We start from the raw sequence: 16192 nt of genomic DNA, 5'->3' as shown, positions 1-16192 counted from the left end.
TGGGGAACATCTGATCAGTGCTTGCTACATAGTGGGCTTTCATGGTGGGTTGTAACCGGGTGTGAGACAGCAAAGCCAGACAGCTGGATGCTGGCAGGTCATGTATGCGTTTGTTACAGGGATAAGTGGACCAGTTGCCATTGAGTGACACAAGTGAGCAGAGAGTCCTTCTTCCGCCTGGCTAGGGAGACAGAGGAACGATTCAGGGGTCAAAGGGTCAGATTCTAAAGACTCCAAATATATACATACTCTCATTCGCACTTAGGGAGGGTATTCTAAGGAGAGAGCACAAGGGGGCCATACCAGTGAGGGTTCTTCAAAGATCATTGTCTCAGGTCTTTAGGTAGGAGAATGGAAGGGTTTTTAGGCAGAGGAGATTCAAAGTCATTCCCCTCCTGGGGATGGGTTAGAAGAAACAGGGTAGGGATTGGGAGGCTACTAGAGCTAGAGTGAAGAAAACCATGAGAACACGTTGCAGGTCCTTGGGAGGGCCAGGCAGGAGAAGGCAGGGTCCATGGTGCTGCCCATTTCTGGCCCTGTCACTGGGTGATGGGGAGCAGGGGTTTGGGTATGGTGGGTCTGGAATTAGAGGGTGTGCAGTTGTAAACACGTGTCTGGGGGAAATGACTCCATGTCCCAGGAGATGGCTTGAGGTTGTGGACAGGAAGCTAAGGGGGAGGGCTCAGCAGCCCATGAGGTCAGAAGACCCTAGAAGAGCCCCAGAGCTAACAGATGAAAAGAGCCCCTAGAAGGAAAGGAGAAGGAGCGCCAGGGGTAGAGGAAGACAGGAGGGTGCACCTCCCCCCAGAGGGTGTCAGTAGGGTCACACAAGTTGAGGACCTAAAAATGTCCTCAAAGCTGAGCCCCGGGAAGGCGGGGCGGGGAGGGGCGCGGTGTTCGCTACGGAATCACAGCCGTGTCCCTGTGTCTGTGGAGGCCTCAGAGGACTTGAGCCGGGTCTGAGCTGTGAATGTGGGAGGACAGGTCCCAGGTCTGTGTCCCTAAGGTGCGTAGCGGAGGCGCTGGTGGTGAACGGGGCATGGAGGCTGTTTAGAGCTTCTTGTGTAAGCTGTTTGGCTAAGAGCCACAAAGGAACGGGCTGTGCGGGCCATTTAGAGCGAGGGTGGCCGGGCCCTGGTCACCGGCAGCCAAGAGCACGCAGACGCTGGGACTGCACTCCCGAGCCAGGCCGGCCGATCCCTCGGGCCACGGCGGCCCCAGAAGCCCAGAAGCGCCGCTGCCAGCCAACCCCACGCGGAGCTAGGCGTCCTGTCCCGACGCGGGGCGCGCTGTCGCGATCCGGCGGCGCGTGACGTGGCGGGGGCGGGGTCTGGGCGGCCGCGGCGGCCGCGGCGGTCGAGCGAGCGAGCATCCTGTCGGCGCCTGGCTACTGCGAGGTAACGGGCCGCGGGCGGGCGAGCGGGGGAAGTGGGGCCGGGCCCGGGGCCGGGCCGGGATCGGGGCCGGGGCCGGGGCCGGGGTCGCGTCCTGGAGGCCGAACGCTCCACGCGGCCGCCGCCGCCGCCGCTGCCGCCGCAGCGTTCTTGCTGCGCCGCAGCTTACCGGCCCGCCAAGCCGGGCGCGGGGCGGGCCGGCCGCACGTGAGACACGCCGCGGCGAGAGCGTGCGGGAGGGTGACGCTGTGCGTGTGAGAGGGACCGCGAGCGTGAGGGTGGCCCCAGGAGTGTGGGGAACCCTGAGTGTAAGACTGAGCGTGTGAGAAAAACTACGGGTGTATGTGTGGGGGTGTGTGTGTGAGAGAGAGACCCCCCCCCCCGAGTCGGAGAGTGACTTGTGAGTGTGCAAGAAACACCCTGAGTGAGCAAATGACTGTGGGAGACACCTTGGTGTGAAGGAAACTCTGGGTGTGATGAGAGAGGAACAGGCGCCCTAGACCAGAAGGGGGTGGGGGGAGAGGGAGGGAGGGAGGGAGAGAGAGAGAGAGAGAGAGTGTGTGTGTGTGTGAGAGAGAGAGAGAGAGAGAGAACGAGAAAGAGAGAGAAACCCTGAGGGTGGGAGAATCTGAGTGTGAGAGTGACTCCAGAAGTGCGGGAGAGGCTGAGAGTGTGAGGGACACTGGTGATAAGAGTGCGATGCTGTGTGAGAGACTGGGAAATCCTGGAGGGTGAGTGTGATGAGAAAGAGAACCTGGGCTGTGAGCAACTGCAAGTGAGAAGGACAGCGTGCAGGGCTCCCTGGGGCAGGATCAGGGCTTCCTGGGATGCTTCGAGATGGGCTCTAGGGCGGGGGCTTGCAGCCCTGGCCTGTTGGTGCCAGGGGATTGTGTGCTCCTGCTTTGATGGCTCTCTCTTGTGTCTTCATGTCCTGTCACCTTGTTTGGTCATCTCATGTTATAAATGGAAGGAGATATTTGTAAAACATTCTGAGAATTCTTCACTAAGCACTAAGCAAACAGTCTGGGTACCACATTGTGTAATGGTCAGTATAAATGGGAATCAATATTTAACAGATGTTTTTGAGTGCCCCTTGTGTGCACTGGGCTGTGTGCTTCGTGACACAGTTCAAAAGAATTCGGTCTCTGCCCTTGATAGGGGGAAAAAAAGCACTGCCAGCAAATCTAGCATCGTGGTAGCAGAATGCTCCACCATCTGGTGCTTCTCTGAGAGCTGCTCTCTGATTTGAAGATCTGGGAGGAGCAGACTTTTTGAAAGTCTGTGAGTGCTTCCTGAGCTCATTTTGTCTCTCTTTGCTTGCTGTGAAGCCCTTTAGGTGGAAACTGCCCAGGCTGCCTACATTACGAAGGTGCCCTTGTGGGCTAATGGCTTTTGCTTCCCAACTTTGTTCTCAGCCTGCCATTCAAGTTCTTATATTTGATTTCCCAGCCCTAACAAATAAGCAGAAAGCCACAAACACGATTTTTTTCCCCTTTCTTCCTTCTTCCCTGTCTGGCGATGGGTGTATTTTTATTGCAGACTAAAAGTAAATACCAGTTATGTGACTGATCTCCTTGGCCCTTCTTGGTACAGGAAATTTCCTGACCTCTGTCCTGTGTATTTCCTGCTATAGTCTCCAGGACGTGGATACATTTCTCCATAGTGACCGAAACAGGGCTTACAGGACCTGGGACTTGGGGAGCAGCAGCCGTCTAGAAATGAATGATTTGAGATGACCGGGCTAGTTCTCTGACACGTGTGGGCTGGTCGCTTCAGATACAGTCCACTGTGGGTGTGATGGAACTTCTCAGTAATTGAGTGCTGCCCCTGCCACGCATGTAAAACTTTAATTTTACAAAGGGAAAAATCATCCTGCTGCTTACTAGATTCATTTTTTTGATAAGCTGCCTCTTACTCTTTGTTACAGAGGTTAAATGGCCAAGACAGACAAATGGAATTAGGCCTTGCTGTGGAGACTTCCATTTTCTTCTCAGTACCTGACCATTTATGATGAGGCAGCTTATGAAAGTGTGATGTTTGCTTATTTCCTCACAGGTGAATATTATTGCTCTGTTCTCTATTAGATCTTGGATCTTTGCATTTTGTGAAGTTTCAGTTATTTGTGCACCATATGAATAGGATGCTATTAATGAGAGTGGCTCATGTATAATTAACAGTTATGTAACACTATATTATATAAAATTGTATATTAAATTTTATCATTTTCTAAAGAGCACTTGTGGTGGTTTATAATTAAAGATACTTCAGTGAGGTCGTTAAAAAGAAATTGAAAACCAGAGTCAGTGGAAAAGACTAGATATCACATACTGCTGAAAGTGAGGGTATTTATTCACTGTGATTGATTGCTGAATTTGATATTGAGTTTCCTGGTATCTTAGGTAAAGAGATAAATTTAGGGTTACATAACTTTTTCATTTGATAAGTGTACTATATATATATATAGAAAGAGAGAAGGAGAGTTAAGCATTAAAAAATTAACACCTGTTAATTGAGGGAATATATAAATCTCAGAAAAGCTTAGAAAATAAAGAATCTATGTTTTCACAGTAGAGATTTTAGTATTTTTCTCAACAATATTTTCCCCCATAGTTATCAATTATAAAAGAGTTTTTTTTTTTTTTTTTTTCTCTGAAGATTTATTTATTTGGGATGCCTGGGTGACTCAGTTAGGTCTCCGCCTTTGGCTTGGGTCATGATCCCAGGGTTCTGGGTTGAGTCCCATGTGAGGCTCCCTGCTAGGTGGGGAGCCTGCTTCTTCCTCTGCCTGCTGCTCCCTCTGCTTGTGCTCAGGCACTCTCTCTCTGACAAATAAATAAATGAAATCTTTAAATAAATAAAGATTTATTTATTTATTTTGAGAGAGAAAGAGAGCATGGGCATGGAAGGAGGGGCAGAGGGAAAGAAAGTCTTAAGCAGACTCTGTGTTGAGCACAGAGCCCAGTATGAGGCTCGGTCCCATCACCCTGAGATCATAACCTGAGCCAAAATCAGGAGTCAGACATTTAACCAACTGTGCCACCTGAGTGCCCCTATAAAAGAGTTTTAAAATCCAGCTTTTAAAGTATTCTTTGTAACTGAACTTCGAAAAATTCTTCTTTCTTTTCCCCCCTGAAAATTGCATGTGGTAGTTTCATGGTTAAATTTTCATAAGGAAATGTTAGTAGTCTTATGAGTTCCTTTGTTATCTGGTGCAGGAGCCTGTAAAACAGGATGAAAACCTACTAGAAAGCTGCATTGTGTCCTTACAGGCTGGGTTTAATGCTAGTTTTTCAAGACAGAAACTTAGCGGGTACACTGAATGATTTAATGGAAATTGTCTTCAATAGTGATTTTAGAGAAAGAGAGACTGAAAATCTCATACTGTGTGTGATCTTCACATACCGATTTCTCTTATCAGTTGGATAAAAATTGAAGGCAGGAAGATAGCCAGTTCAGAGAAGATGATTTGGTAAGATTTTGTTGCATACTCTTTTCCCCAAATACCAGGCTACTGAGTTGGAGATAGTGGCTTAGTTAGGAGCTCCTTGATTTTCAGCCCATTGTTGCAGAAGGTCTGCAAATCTGTTCTGTGGGGATAGGATAAACAATGCATCTCACACAGGTATGGACTGCTGTGGATAGAGTGGTGACTAATTAAATGCAAATGAATTCAAAACCATTATTGTGGTCATAGTTGCTTGTTAAAATTTTTTCCTTATCATCTGTTATTTAAAGAACAACTACTTTGACAAAATGATGGGAACCACTGTCTCAGACTGAAGTTTGATCACTTCTCTTTACTTAAGGCTTTTTTTGCTTATTGTTCTGGCAAGCAAGTGGCTCAAGGTGTTAGACTTTCAGGAGGGTTTGTTGCGTATTTTTTCTTTCAGCGATTCTGTCCTTGGTATATTTTATTTAGTGATCATGGACTGAGTACTGAGCCTGTGCTAGGCCTTGTACTGGGTGTTATTAAAGTAGATCAGGAACTCACAAACTAGTTGGGAGATTGAAGCTACGTAAATGTGACAAAATGAGGGAGCTGCGAAGCAGAAGTATGTACTAAAAATTTTATGGGGACAAGGAGATATATGGGGGAAAGGTAGGAGAAGAAGAGTGTTAGAAGCAGAGAGCTCAGTATGAACACAGATGTGTCTGTCTGATGGACTTTGGAAACCCTGGACTACTCCAGGTTCTGGAAACTGCAAGTAATTTATTGGGACAGGACCTTGGGTGGGACTTTGGGGTCAGGGGTGGGGGTGGGGGGACACTGTGATAAGGCCCTGCTAAGAAGCTTAGAATTGGTCTTAAAGGCCTCAGGCAGCACCTGGGGGAGGGTTCCTAATAGTGCTCTGCTACCAGCTGAGAGATAGGGCTGTTATTCTGTTGTGAAACTTGGGGACCCAAAGCGGTGTTTTTTCTGCTTAGAAGGTTGTCTCCCACCCCATCCTGTCCTGCTCTCCTGCGTGGAGGTAAACCTATTGCAGTTGCCAGTTTTTTCTTTTTTTTTCTTTCCCACTCAGAATTCACATAATTACTTAGACAAGAGTTATATTAGGACATTCCATTTTCAGGTCTTTTAGATCTTGCTGATTTTTTTTTCCCTCACACGCTACATGGAGCTTGATTGAACTCATGAGTCTGAGATTAAGAGTCTCATGTTCTACTGACTGAGCCAGCCAGGTGGCCCTAGATCTTGCTGATTTTATGTCTACGTATTCTATTTTGGCTGAGAGAGGTGCTTTGAAGTCTAAATGTAACTGTGGATTTGTGTATTTCTCTTTTCAGATCTATGATATTGCTTTATGTATTTTATGTATTTTGAAGCTATGTTGTTGGAGGAATACACATTTGGAATCGTTTTCTTGGTGAATTAACCTCTTCATCATTATGTAATGTCCTTTTTTATCCCTAGCAATATTACTTAAAAAAAATTTTTTTTATTAACATATGATGTATTATTAGCCCCAGGGTACAGGTCTGTGAATCGCCCCTAGCAATATTTCTAATTCTGAAGTTTATTTTTAGTCTAATGTTAATAATAGCTACTCCAACTTTCAGTCAGTGTTTGCATGGTTTATTTTTTCCTATCTTTTCCTATCTTTTTACCTATAACCTTTAACCTATCTTTCTTTTAAATAATTTTTTATTTTTTATAAACATATAATATATTTTTATCCCCCGAAGTACAGGTATGTGAATCACCAGGTTTATACACTTCACAGCACTCACCATAGCTTTACCTATCTTTTTATACCTATAACCTACTGAGCCACCCAGCCGCCCTCCAGTGTCTTTATATTTAAAGCTGGTTTCTCGTAGACTACATGTTGGGTTTTGCATTTTAATGTAACTGTCAGTGCTGTCTCTTAATTGGTATGTTTAGATCATTTCCATTTCATGTTATTATTGGGATGGCTGGATTAAAATCTTTCATTTTGCTAGTTGTTTTCTGTTTTCTATTTGTTGCTTGTGTTCTTTTTTTCTGCCTTCTTAAAATTTTTTTATTATTTGAGTATATTTGATGCGCAATGTTATATTAGTTTCAGATGTACAACATAGTGATTCCACAATTCCATACATGCTCACCATGAGAAGTCTAGTTACCATCTGTCACCATACACTGCATTACAATATTATTGACTGTATTTTCTATGCTGTGATTTTTTAAAAATGATTTTATTTATTTATCTGAGAGAGGAAACAAGACAGAGAGAGAGGAGAGTGTGAGCGGCAGAGAGCAGAGGAAGAGGGAGAAGCAGCCTCCCCACTGAGCAGGGACCAGATCCAGGTCAATCCCAGAACCCTGGGATGATGACCCTAACCCAAAGCAGAAGGCAGATACTCAACCAACTGAGCCACCCAGGCTCCCCACCTATATTTTACTTTTATATGTGCTATAAATCCACAATTCATCGCTACTATTTTTACTTGAGGCAGGCGATTATATTCTAAAGCAAATAAAAATAGCCACCCCCCCAATTTTTTTTTTCCAAAAAGTATTTTTTTTTTAAATACCCATGTGCCCCTGATTACTTTGCTTCTTGATAGTAGGTTGTTTCTCTTGCTTTTTGTTGTGTTGCTTGTAATTTGTTACTGATTGCTAGATATAGGACTTAAAACAGTAGAGAGTGAGGCAAGTATTTATTCTGGGTACATCTCTTCTTTTGTAGGCTATTAGAGTGGGAGTTCCAGTCGGTTAGGAGATGAGTTGGATTTGGGTTTTGTTGTTATGGTTACCTTAGATGCACATGGGAGCTTCAAATTCCTAGGTTTAGGATGGGTTTGCTGGAGGGAGGGCTTTTCCTCAATGTTTATGCTTTACCCTCAACTTTAGGTCTTTCTTTTGTTGCTGGATGCTTGCTTACCTGTTGGTGGGGAGCAGGGATTCTCTTGTTGTCTTGGTTCAGCCTCAGTGTTAGGCAGGCCCTGTTTTTCTGGGTCTGGGGGGAAGAGGGGTGAAGATCTTTCTAGTGATCTTCCTCTGGCCTCAGAGGTAGAACATTTCTGATGGTCCGGGTCAGAATTTCCTCTTTCCTCCAGGCATAAGGGTTGTTTTATTTTTTTTTTTACTCTGCCCCAGCTGCCTTGGAAAGGACAGAGTTTGCCACCCTTTCCCCAAGGGTGTAAATTTTTATTCTTTAGAAAAGACCTTTGCATTTTTCCCATAGTACTGATTGCTTTTCTTCTCTAGGCTAGCACTACTGAGAAGCAGTCTCTGGTCTCCTACCTAGTATTTTTTTTTTTTTAATATTTTATTTATTTATTTGACAGAGAGAGAGATCACAAGTAAGCAGAGGCAGGCAGAAGCAGAGCAGAGAGCTCCATCTGGGGCTTGATCCCAGGACCCTGAGATCATGACCCAAGCTGAACTGCCTAGTATTTTTTATGAACATCCAATCCTCTGAGGTCTGTGGAGAAAAACCTCTGACTGTCTATGCTCTTGCTAACCCACACAAGACCTTTAGTAATTCATTAAATTGTACCTGAGGTCTTCTTATTTGCCTACATGTTGGTCGCATCATTCTCCCTGTGCCACAGGTGAACCAGAGCTTGCATCTCTACAGGAAGGTGCCTGTTTTACCTTAAATTTCAGTCCAGTAGGTTGTCCTGTAACCTCAGTTCTCTGATGGCTTCAAGAAAAATTATGGTTTTGTAGATTATTTGTTTTTCTCTTGTCATTGGAGTTGGAATGATGCTTTTCCCAGCTTTCTGTATCCTACATGGATAGTTAGAAGCCAAGGCAATTCCATTTTATACTAATTTTATTTTCCTGTGAGATGAATTTCTCTCCTTCCCTGTGATATTATGAATTAATAAGTATGTGGTCTTCATCCACTGTTTCTAGACACAGTTCCTATAATTTCCTATATAAGAGCCATAGGGGCATTTTCTGTTATAATATTTGCTTTTGCTCTCAATTCCTGAAATAGCTCCAGGGCAATGAAAGTGAAATGGATGTCTTTTGTTATTTATATAACAAACCCCTTTCAACCTGCCTCTCAGTTTTTGTTAATGAGGTGATTTTTGGAAAGCATCCAGATCTTCTGAGGATGGGGGCTAGTTGCTAGAGGAACCAACTGTGTGATTAAGTGGTTCAAGCTTTCAGTACAGGGAGAAGGGGGAAGGGAGAGAGGGGCTAGAGATTGAATCTGTCACTAATGGCCAATGATTTTAATTAGTCATGCCTTTGTAATGAAGCCTCCATAAAAACCCAAAAAGGACAGAGTTTGGAGAGCTTTCGGGTTGGTGAACAGGTAGAGGTGCTGGGTGAGCAACTTGTCCAGAGAGCGTATGGTATACTCCACTCCCCTTCCCTTATGCCTTGCCCTATGCATCTTTTCCATCTGGCTGTTCCTGAGTAATATCCTTTTATAATAAACTGGTAATCTAGTGAGTAAACTGTTTTCTTGAGTTCTGTGAGCCATTCTAGCAAATTAATTGAACCCAAGGATGGGGTAGTGGGACCCTCCAGTTTATAGCCAATCAGTTGGAAGCCCTGATAACAACCTGTGCTTGTATTTGGCATCTGAAAAGGGGGCAGTTTTGTGGGACTGAGCCCTTAACCGGAGGGAGCTCTAGGTCAATAGTGTCAGTGATGCAGTTTTGGAATATAGGTGAGGTTTGGTGGGGTGAGGTCTGGAGCCAGCAGCCAAGAAAGAATTCTTGAGACATCTTTGGTGCAAAATGCTGGTTTTATTAATGCATGGGGACAGGGTCCTTGGGCAGAAAGAGCTGCCCTGGGTGAACATTATACTCTGCCTGCCTCAAGTCATAAGGACTCTTAATTTTATCTACCTTTCTTTCTGGAAGTTAGGTTATTGATAAGAATGCTTTTTTCTTGTAAATCACTAAGACATTTGTCAACTCCTGTCCTGCAGAACTATAATCTCTATAAATTAACCATTTGTTTTTCCTTCCCTTAGCTTCAGGACAGTCAGGAGTGCTGAGGAATGTCACATATATCCCACCTTAGGGGTGGGGGTTGTGGGGTGTCAGCTTGTGCTTTGTCCTCAGCTTGCCTTCTGCTCCCTCATCATCAGGATTGAGTTAAATTGTCTGGTGTTGCCAAATTGTTTGATGTGTAGAAAACCCATACTCCGGTATCAGAGATCCAAAAAGAATATGTGGGAGCCCCAGCCTCCTCTGCCCATTTAGCTAGGGTCTGACTCAATAGAGGGGAACCTGAAGTAGTCTCTGGGGCCAGGTTTCTCTGCTCGCCTCTCTGTTGAGTTGGGTGGAAAAAGGCAATCTAGGTCTGCACCTGACTCATGTGAGAATATAGTCTCCTCTGCTATTTCCAAGTTTGTTTTCATGGTTGCTTTGGCTCATCTGGCGGACACGTGAAAACAAGTATGTACCCACACGCCTGTGCCTGCATAGGAAAATCTGCATGGCTTGGTGCCAAGAGCAAAAGGAAGAGTGGTGTGCCTTAAAGCCAGGTCTTATCTAAGCAGAGGTAGGCTGGGAGTGAGGGAAGGCTTGCTAGTGCCCCCAGAGGAGTGTTTTCACTTATCTCCAGTACAGACCCTGGCAGGGGACCGGGACAGGTAAGGCAGGAGTTTTGGATAGAGCTGTGGAGACTGAACTTTTCCCTGAGAACTGCTTACTCTTGAGTGGCTATTCCCTCACTCTGAGCTCCGTGAGCTAAGTTTCTGGCACTTCTATCTTTATTGAGCAGATGAGAGGCTTCTGGGAAGATGATGTACTGATCTCATTCCTATCTCTGAAGTTATCTCTGTGACCTTAAAAGACTGATTCTTGGGTGGGAATAGTATGGCTTACAGGAATCCTTTATCCAGAAGATGAAGTGGGAGTAAGTAGGTGATCTGACTTCCTGATTACTGGGGCACAGGGATTGGGAGCAGGAGAAGTTCATGCTGAGTGCAGATTCGGGAAGGTGTGTGTTTTCCTCTGACAGATTCTGGGTTCTTCATATATAAGTTGTTGTGGAATCTAACTTCTTTGAGGTTTCTGGACTGGCTCAACTCTAAACCAAAAGTAGGGGTATGTGCCATCTCCCTATGGGATGCCTTCTAATGCCAGGTCTGTGGATAAGAGAAGCCACATAACTCTGACTGGGTGTCACAGTTTCTGGGTCCTGTTCTGGGAGAATCTCTTTGCAACCCCAGATTGTAGCGAGGGGCATGCTAAGGAGGAAAACAAAGAAATTTATAGCAGTCAAGCCTCATGTTAGGGTGCCCTCTGGATGTTCTTTCTCCATTGGGTCTTAATTATATTCTCTCTCTTTTCTGGGCACTTTGGAAAAAGAGATGTGTTGAATGGACAAGCAGCAATGTAGGAAATATGACTGATGTTGTAGACACAGCAACACACAGGTGTGTATTTTCATGAAGGTCCTTTGTTTGTTCAAGTCTTTGCATCGGCTCTGGTCTTCGCATCTTCCTAGCCTTTCTTGCCACCTGCTGGTGTTCTTTGCCGGCCTCAGAGTAGTTACAGACTTGTCCACATGTTGCTGGATACTGTAGAAGTTCCTGTTTATGTTTGGGGGAGGTGAGTGGGTATGGGCAGTGAGAGATCTATCAGGCTAACTAGGGCTGTGAACCTGGTAGTGAGAGTCTGGTCTTTACAGGTTTGTAGGTTTTAAAATGGTAAGACCATTGGCCACCTGGGCGGCTCAGAGGATTAAGCCTCTGCCTTTGGCTCAGGTCATAATCTCAGGGTCCTGTGATCAAGTGCCTTATCGGGCTCTCTGCTCGTCGGGGGGCCTGCTTCCCCCCTCCCTCTACCTATCTCTCTGCCTACTTGTGATCTCTGTCAAATAAATAAATAAAACCTATAAATAAATAAATAAAATGGGACAGTCAGACCAAAAGTACACCTCAGGGAGAATCCATGCTATGGATAAACCCAATGCCAGCCTACCCTCTGTGTTAAGCCAACTTCCAACTCTCTATTGTTGGAAGTTGCCATCAGCTGAGCTCTTACAGTTCTCTTGGGAGCACTATTTATCTGCCTACCTCCATTTATTTCTCTGTGTCCTGTGGTGGAAACGGATACAACCTCATTATATTTAAGTCTGTAGGTAAGGCATGCTGTTCGTATATAAGAGGTTGGCTTTGCCAGACTAAACCAGAAACTCACCAGCTTCTGCCCTTAACTAACATGCTTATATTCTTTGGTATTCTTTGCCAGGCCACAGTAAACACGGGTGTGAAGGAAACATTTGCCATGGAATCCAGGGAACTGGAGAGCCCCCCACCAGCCTACCATCTTATTCCAGAGGCCAGCCAGCCCAGGGAAGATGTCAACATGAAGCCTCAACAGGCTGCAGAAACTATGCAGCTAAAAAAGGAGATCTCGCTGTTGAATGGGGTCAGCTTGGTGGTGGGCAACATGATCGGCTCAGGAATCTTTGTCTCACCCAAGGGCGTGCTGGTATACACTGCCTCCTATGGGTTGTCATTGGTCGTATGGGCCATTGGTGGGCTTTTCTCTGTTGTTGGTGCCCTTTGCTATGCAGAGCTGGGGACCACCATCACGAAGTCTGGGGCCAGCTATGCTTATATTCTAGAGGCCTTTGGGGGCTTCATTGCCTTCATCCGCCTGTGGGCCTCCTTGCTAATTGTTGAGCCCACCAGTCAGGCCATCATTGCCATCACCTTCGCCAACTACATCATCCAGCCCTCGTTCCCTACCTGTGATCCCCCGTACCTGGCCTGTCGTCTCCTTGCTGCTGCTTGCATATGTAAGTCTGGGGTTTAGTGGGGGACTATGTTTGAGGGTGTGGGTTCCTTTGATAATGGTAGTGGTACCTGATACTCAAACACCATATTTTGCTTTTGGGAGGAGGGGGAAGAGAGGCATCTTACCTTTTGTCTCTTTTTTTCTTTTTAAAGATTTTATTTATTTAAGAGAGAGAAACTGGGCAGGGGCATGGAGGGAGAGGGACAGGAAGAGGGAGAGGCAGATTCCCTGCTGAGCAGGGGGCCAATGTGGGACTCAGTCGCAAGACCCTGGGATCGTGACCCAGATGCTTAACTGACTGAGCCACCCAGGCGCCCTGTATCTTACCTTTTGAAGAAGTAATCTCACCAAAGTCATTTAACCCTGAGAGATAAGTAAGGGTAAAGGTTAGGGATGAGAGAAGTTTGAGTCTTTTTGTGACTCTTGGTACCTCACATTCCTTCTGTCTTGACTCTTCGAGTTCTGTTCCACAGTCTATACGACAGGTTGGTGCATGTCTTACTTTTGTCTTATCAGATGTTTTGATTGGAGTCAACATCACTAGTTGTAACTTAACCCAGAAAAATCTATCAGTGCTGAGGACTTTATCCTGCTTCTCAAAAATAAGTTACTTTACTTCCCAGTTTAAACCAGTTTAGAGTCTGAGGAAAGAGACTTCTCTAGACTGTTGGGGTCCCAAGGTGTTACCCTCAGCCTACAGGACCACTGTTTCCTGCCACTGCCACTCTTTGTAGCCCATTCTAAGCAGCAGGCACCACACCAAAATGGCTTTTTCTCACTGGCGTTTGAGTTTTCTTTTTTAAAAAAGATTTTATTTATTTATTTGGAAGAGGGTGCAAGAGAGGCAGGGAGAGAGAGAAGGAGGGAGATCATGAACAGGGGGAAGCCTAGAGAGAGAAACCGACTCTCTGCTGAGCAGGAAGCCCGATGTGGGACTCAATCCAGGAACCCCAGGATTGTGACCTGAACCAAAGACAGACACTTAACCAGCTGAGCTACCCAGATGCCCTATATTTGGGTTTCTGAGGTCAGAACCCAGGAGATCCCAGTTGATCCCTCTTTATTTTCCTTTTTCTCTCATGAAGTGGTCAGGAGGGATTCTGTGTGAAATTGCTGAAAAGGAGAGAAGATTGCTATGAATTTACCCAGTCTTGTAGGGCTAGTGTTTTAGCTGAGAAGTGGCGCAGAATTCCCTGTGTTCCTTAGCTCTGTGCTGCCAGGAGCACTTAATTATACTCTGTTCTTTCCATATCTCTGCTTGCAAAAGCTTTGGCAGTATATGTAGTTTATCCACAGTGTTAAAAATAGACTGAGAGTACCTTGGAGTTAGCAAAAAAGGATTGTATGGTACACTGTGGTTCCTGACTTTAAGGAATTTGTTAAAGACAAATGTTAAAGGGAACCCCTCAACATGTAGCCCCAGGACAGGGGAAGGTGGGTACTCAGCTGTATGTGTGTTAGGGTCTGGCCATGGGAACTCTGGCCTGACTGAGTTTTCTAAAAAAAGAAGAATTTTTTGATTATGAAATGTGTTCATTAGGGAGATGAACTTATCCTCAAATCACCCATAATGTACCACCAAAAGATGAACACCCTTAATAATTAAATCATGTCTCCATTTTATTCTTTTATAGAACTGGCATCATACTTTGCATATAACTTTATATTCTGCTTTTTAAGTTTAGTACATCATGTTTTTTGGAATGTTCTTCAAAGAAACATTTTTTAAACTAGTATCCTTTTATTATTATTACTATTATTTGAAGGTAATACATAGACATTATAGGCACTTTGAAAACGCAAAAAAATGGAGAAAAGAAAAATCACCTATAATTAATTTTTTTATTATTTTATTATTTTTTTAAAAAGATTTTTATTTATTTATTTGTCAGAGAGAGAGCACAAGCAGCGGGAGCAGTAGGCAGAGGGAGAAGCAGGCTCCCCACTGAGCAAGGAGCTCCATGTGGGACTCAGTCCCAAGATGCTGGGATCATGACCTGAGCTGAAGGCAGATGCTTAACCCACTGAGCCACCCAGGCATCTCCACCCATAATTTTAACTCCCAGAGAACTATTGCTACTAATTGTGTGAAATACCTTCTAATGTTTTTTTTTCCTGTGCTTATCTCATTTTTTATACATTTTTTTATAAAGATGTTATTTATTTTTTTTTAAGATTTTTATTTATTTAACAGAGAGATCACAAGTAGGCAGAGAGGCAGGCAGAGAGAGAGGGGGAAGCAGAGAGCCTGATGCAGGGCTCGATCCTAGGACCTTTGGATCATGACCCGAGCTGAAGGCAGGGGCTCAACCCACTGAGCCACCCAGGCGCCCCTTATTTATTTATTTGACAGAGACACAAGCAGGGGGAATGGGAAGGAGAAGCAAGTTTCCTGCTGAGCAGGAAACCTGATGCAGAACTCCATCCCAGGACCCTAGGATCATGACCCAAGTCTAAGGCAAATGCTTAACGACTGAGCCACCCAGTGCCCCTTATCTCATTTTTTTAAAAAAAGTACTCTTGAGATCATACTCTCTCTGGTTTGTATAATACTTTTAAAATTTTAATATTTAATCCCTTTCATCAAATATTCTTAGAAAACATGGTTTAGGGACACAGAAGTAGTTTCCTGGCAGTGTGGTATAGTGGTTAAGATCATGGGCTCCCATGCCAGACCAGGACTGATTCTAGCTTTACCAGCTGTTTTTCCAGCTGTTTACCTTGAAGGAATTAAACTGTTGCCTTGGTCTTCTCACTTGAAAGTGGAAATATCACTTGTACTTACTAAAAGGATTGTCATGAGGAATAAATGAATCAATACATATACAGTACTTCTCTGTGTCTGGCATAGAATAAATGCTCTGTATTATTATAAACAATATTACTGTGGGAGTCTTTGTATATAAAGATTCAGAGTCTCTGCACCTTTTTTCTGTAGGATAGAATTAATTATACAGGAGAAATACCTGTGTCTGAAGAAATAAATTGTTTTAAGATTCTTCATGTGCTATCCAGTTTTCTTTCTTTTTTTTTTTTTTAAGATTTATTTATTTATTTGACAGACAGAGGTCACAAGTAGGCAGAGAGGCAGGCAGAGAGAGAGGAGGAAGCGGGCTCTCCGCTGAGCAGAGAGCCCGATGCGGGGCTCAATTCCAGGACCCTGGGATCATGACCTGAGCTGAAGGCAGAGGCTTTAACCCACTGAGCCACCCAGGCGCCCCTCCAGTTTTCTTCTAGAAGGTTTTGTGAGGGTGTGCTTTTACCTAAGCACTTAAGAGTCCCTGTGCAGTTGCTCTCGTGATGGCCTTAGGGTGAATTCCAAAGATAACGAAGTCAAAGGACATCTCTATGTATAATTTTCATGTACAAAAGATTTTTATTTGGGAAATCTTTTTTCCTTTATGATTTTTTCTATTGTATTTGTTCTTTTGTCCTTACAAAGTCCATTCCCATACCAGGAACTGCTTTTTTTTTTTTTTTTTTTTTTTTTTTGGCTAGAACTGTTCTTTTGATTGGAGGGGAGACCTCACCTCTTAGAAGTGCAGTCATGGTGTATCTGTAACTTCTTTCATTCAAGTGTACTTTTATCCAGA

General features: G+C 44.5%; 1 protein-coding gene across 7 annotated transcripts in view; it reads left to right on the top strand.

Moving 5' to 3' along the window:
• Positions 1 to 710: 710 nt before the first annotated feature.
• Positions 711 to 16192, top strand: part of SLC7A6 (solute carrier family 7 member 6) — a 34832-nt gene continuing 19350 nt past the window's right edge. For 2 of the 7 annotated variants that reach the window (XR_014305810.1, XM_082711741.1), the window contains exons 1-2: positions 731 to 1397; positions 12048 to 12600. Coding sequence is in view for 4 of the 7 variants with exons in the window: in XM_082711741.1 (XP_082567867.1) it covers positions 12084 to 12600 (517 nt within the window). In the remaining 3 variants the exon portion in view is untranslated. Of the gene's footprint in view, positions 1398 to 3321; positions 3450 to 4811; positions 4864 to 12047; positions 12601 to 16192 lie in introns of those variants that run through there. The other 5 variants (XM_082711740.1, XR_014305811.1, XM_082711743.1 and 2 more) reach the window with 5 other exon arrangements.

Source organism: Mustela nivalis, assembly GCF_964662115.1.
Source record: "Mustela nivalis genome assembly, chromosome: 18".
Taxonomy (NCBI): domain Eukaryota; kingdom Metazoa; phylum Chordata; class Mammalia; order Carnivora; family Mustelidae; genus Mustela; species Mustela nivalis.
Note: the sequence above shows the minus strand (reverse complement) of the source record. Positions and strands in the feature narration are given on the sequence as shown.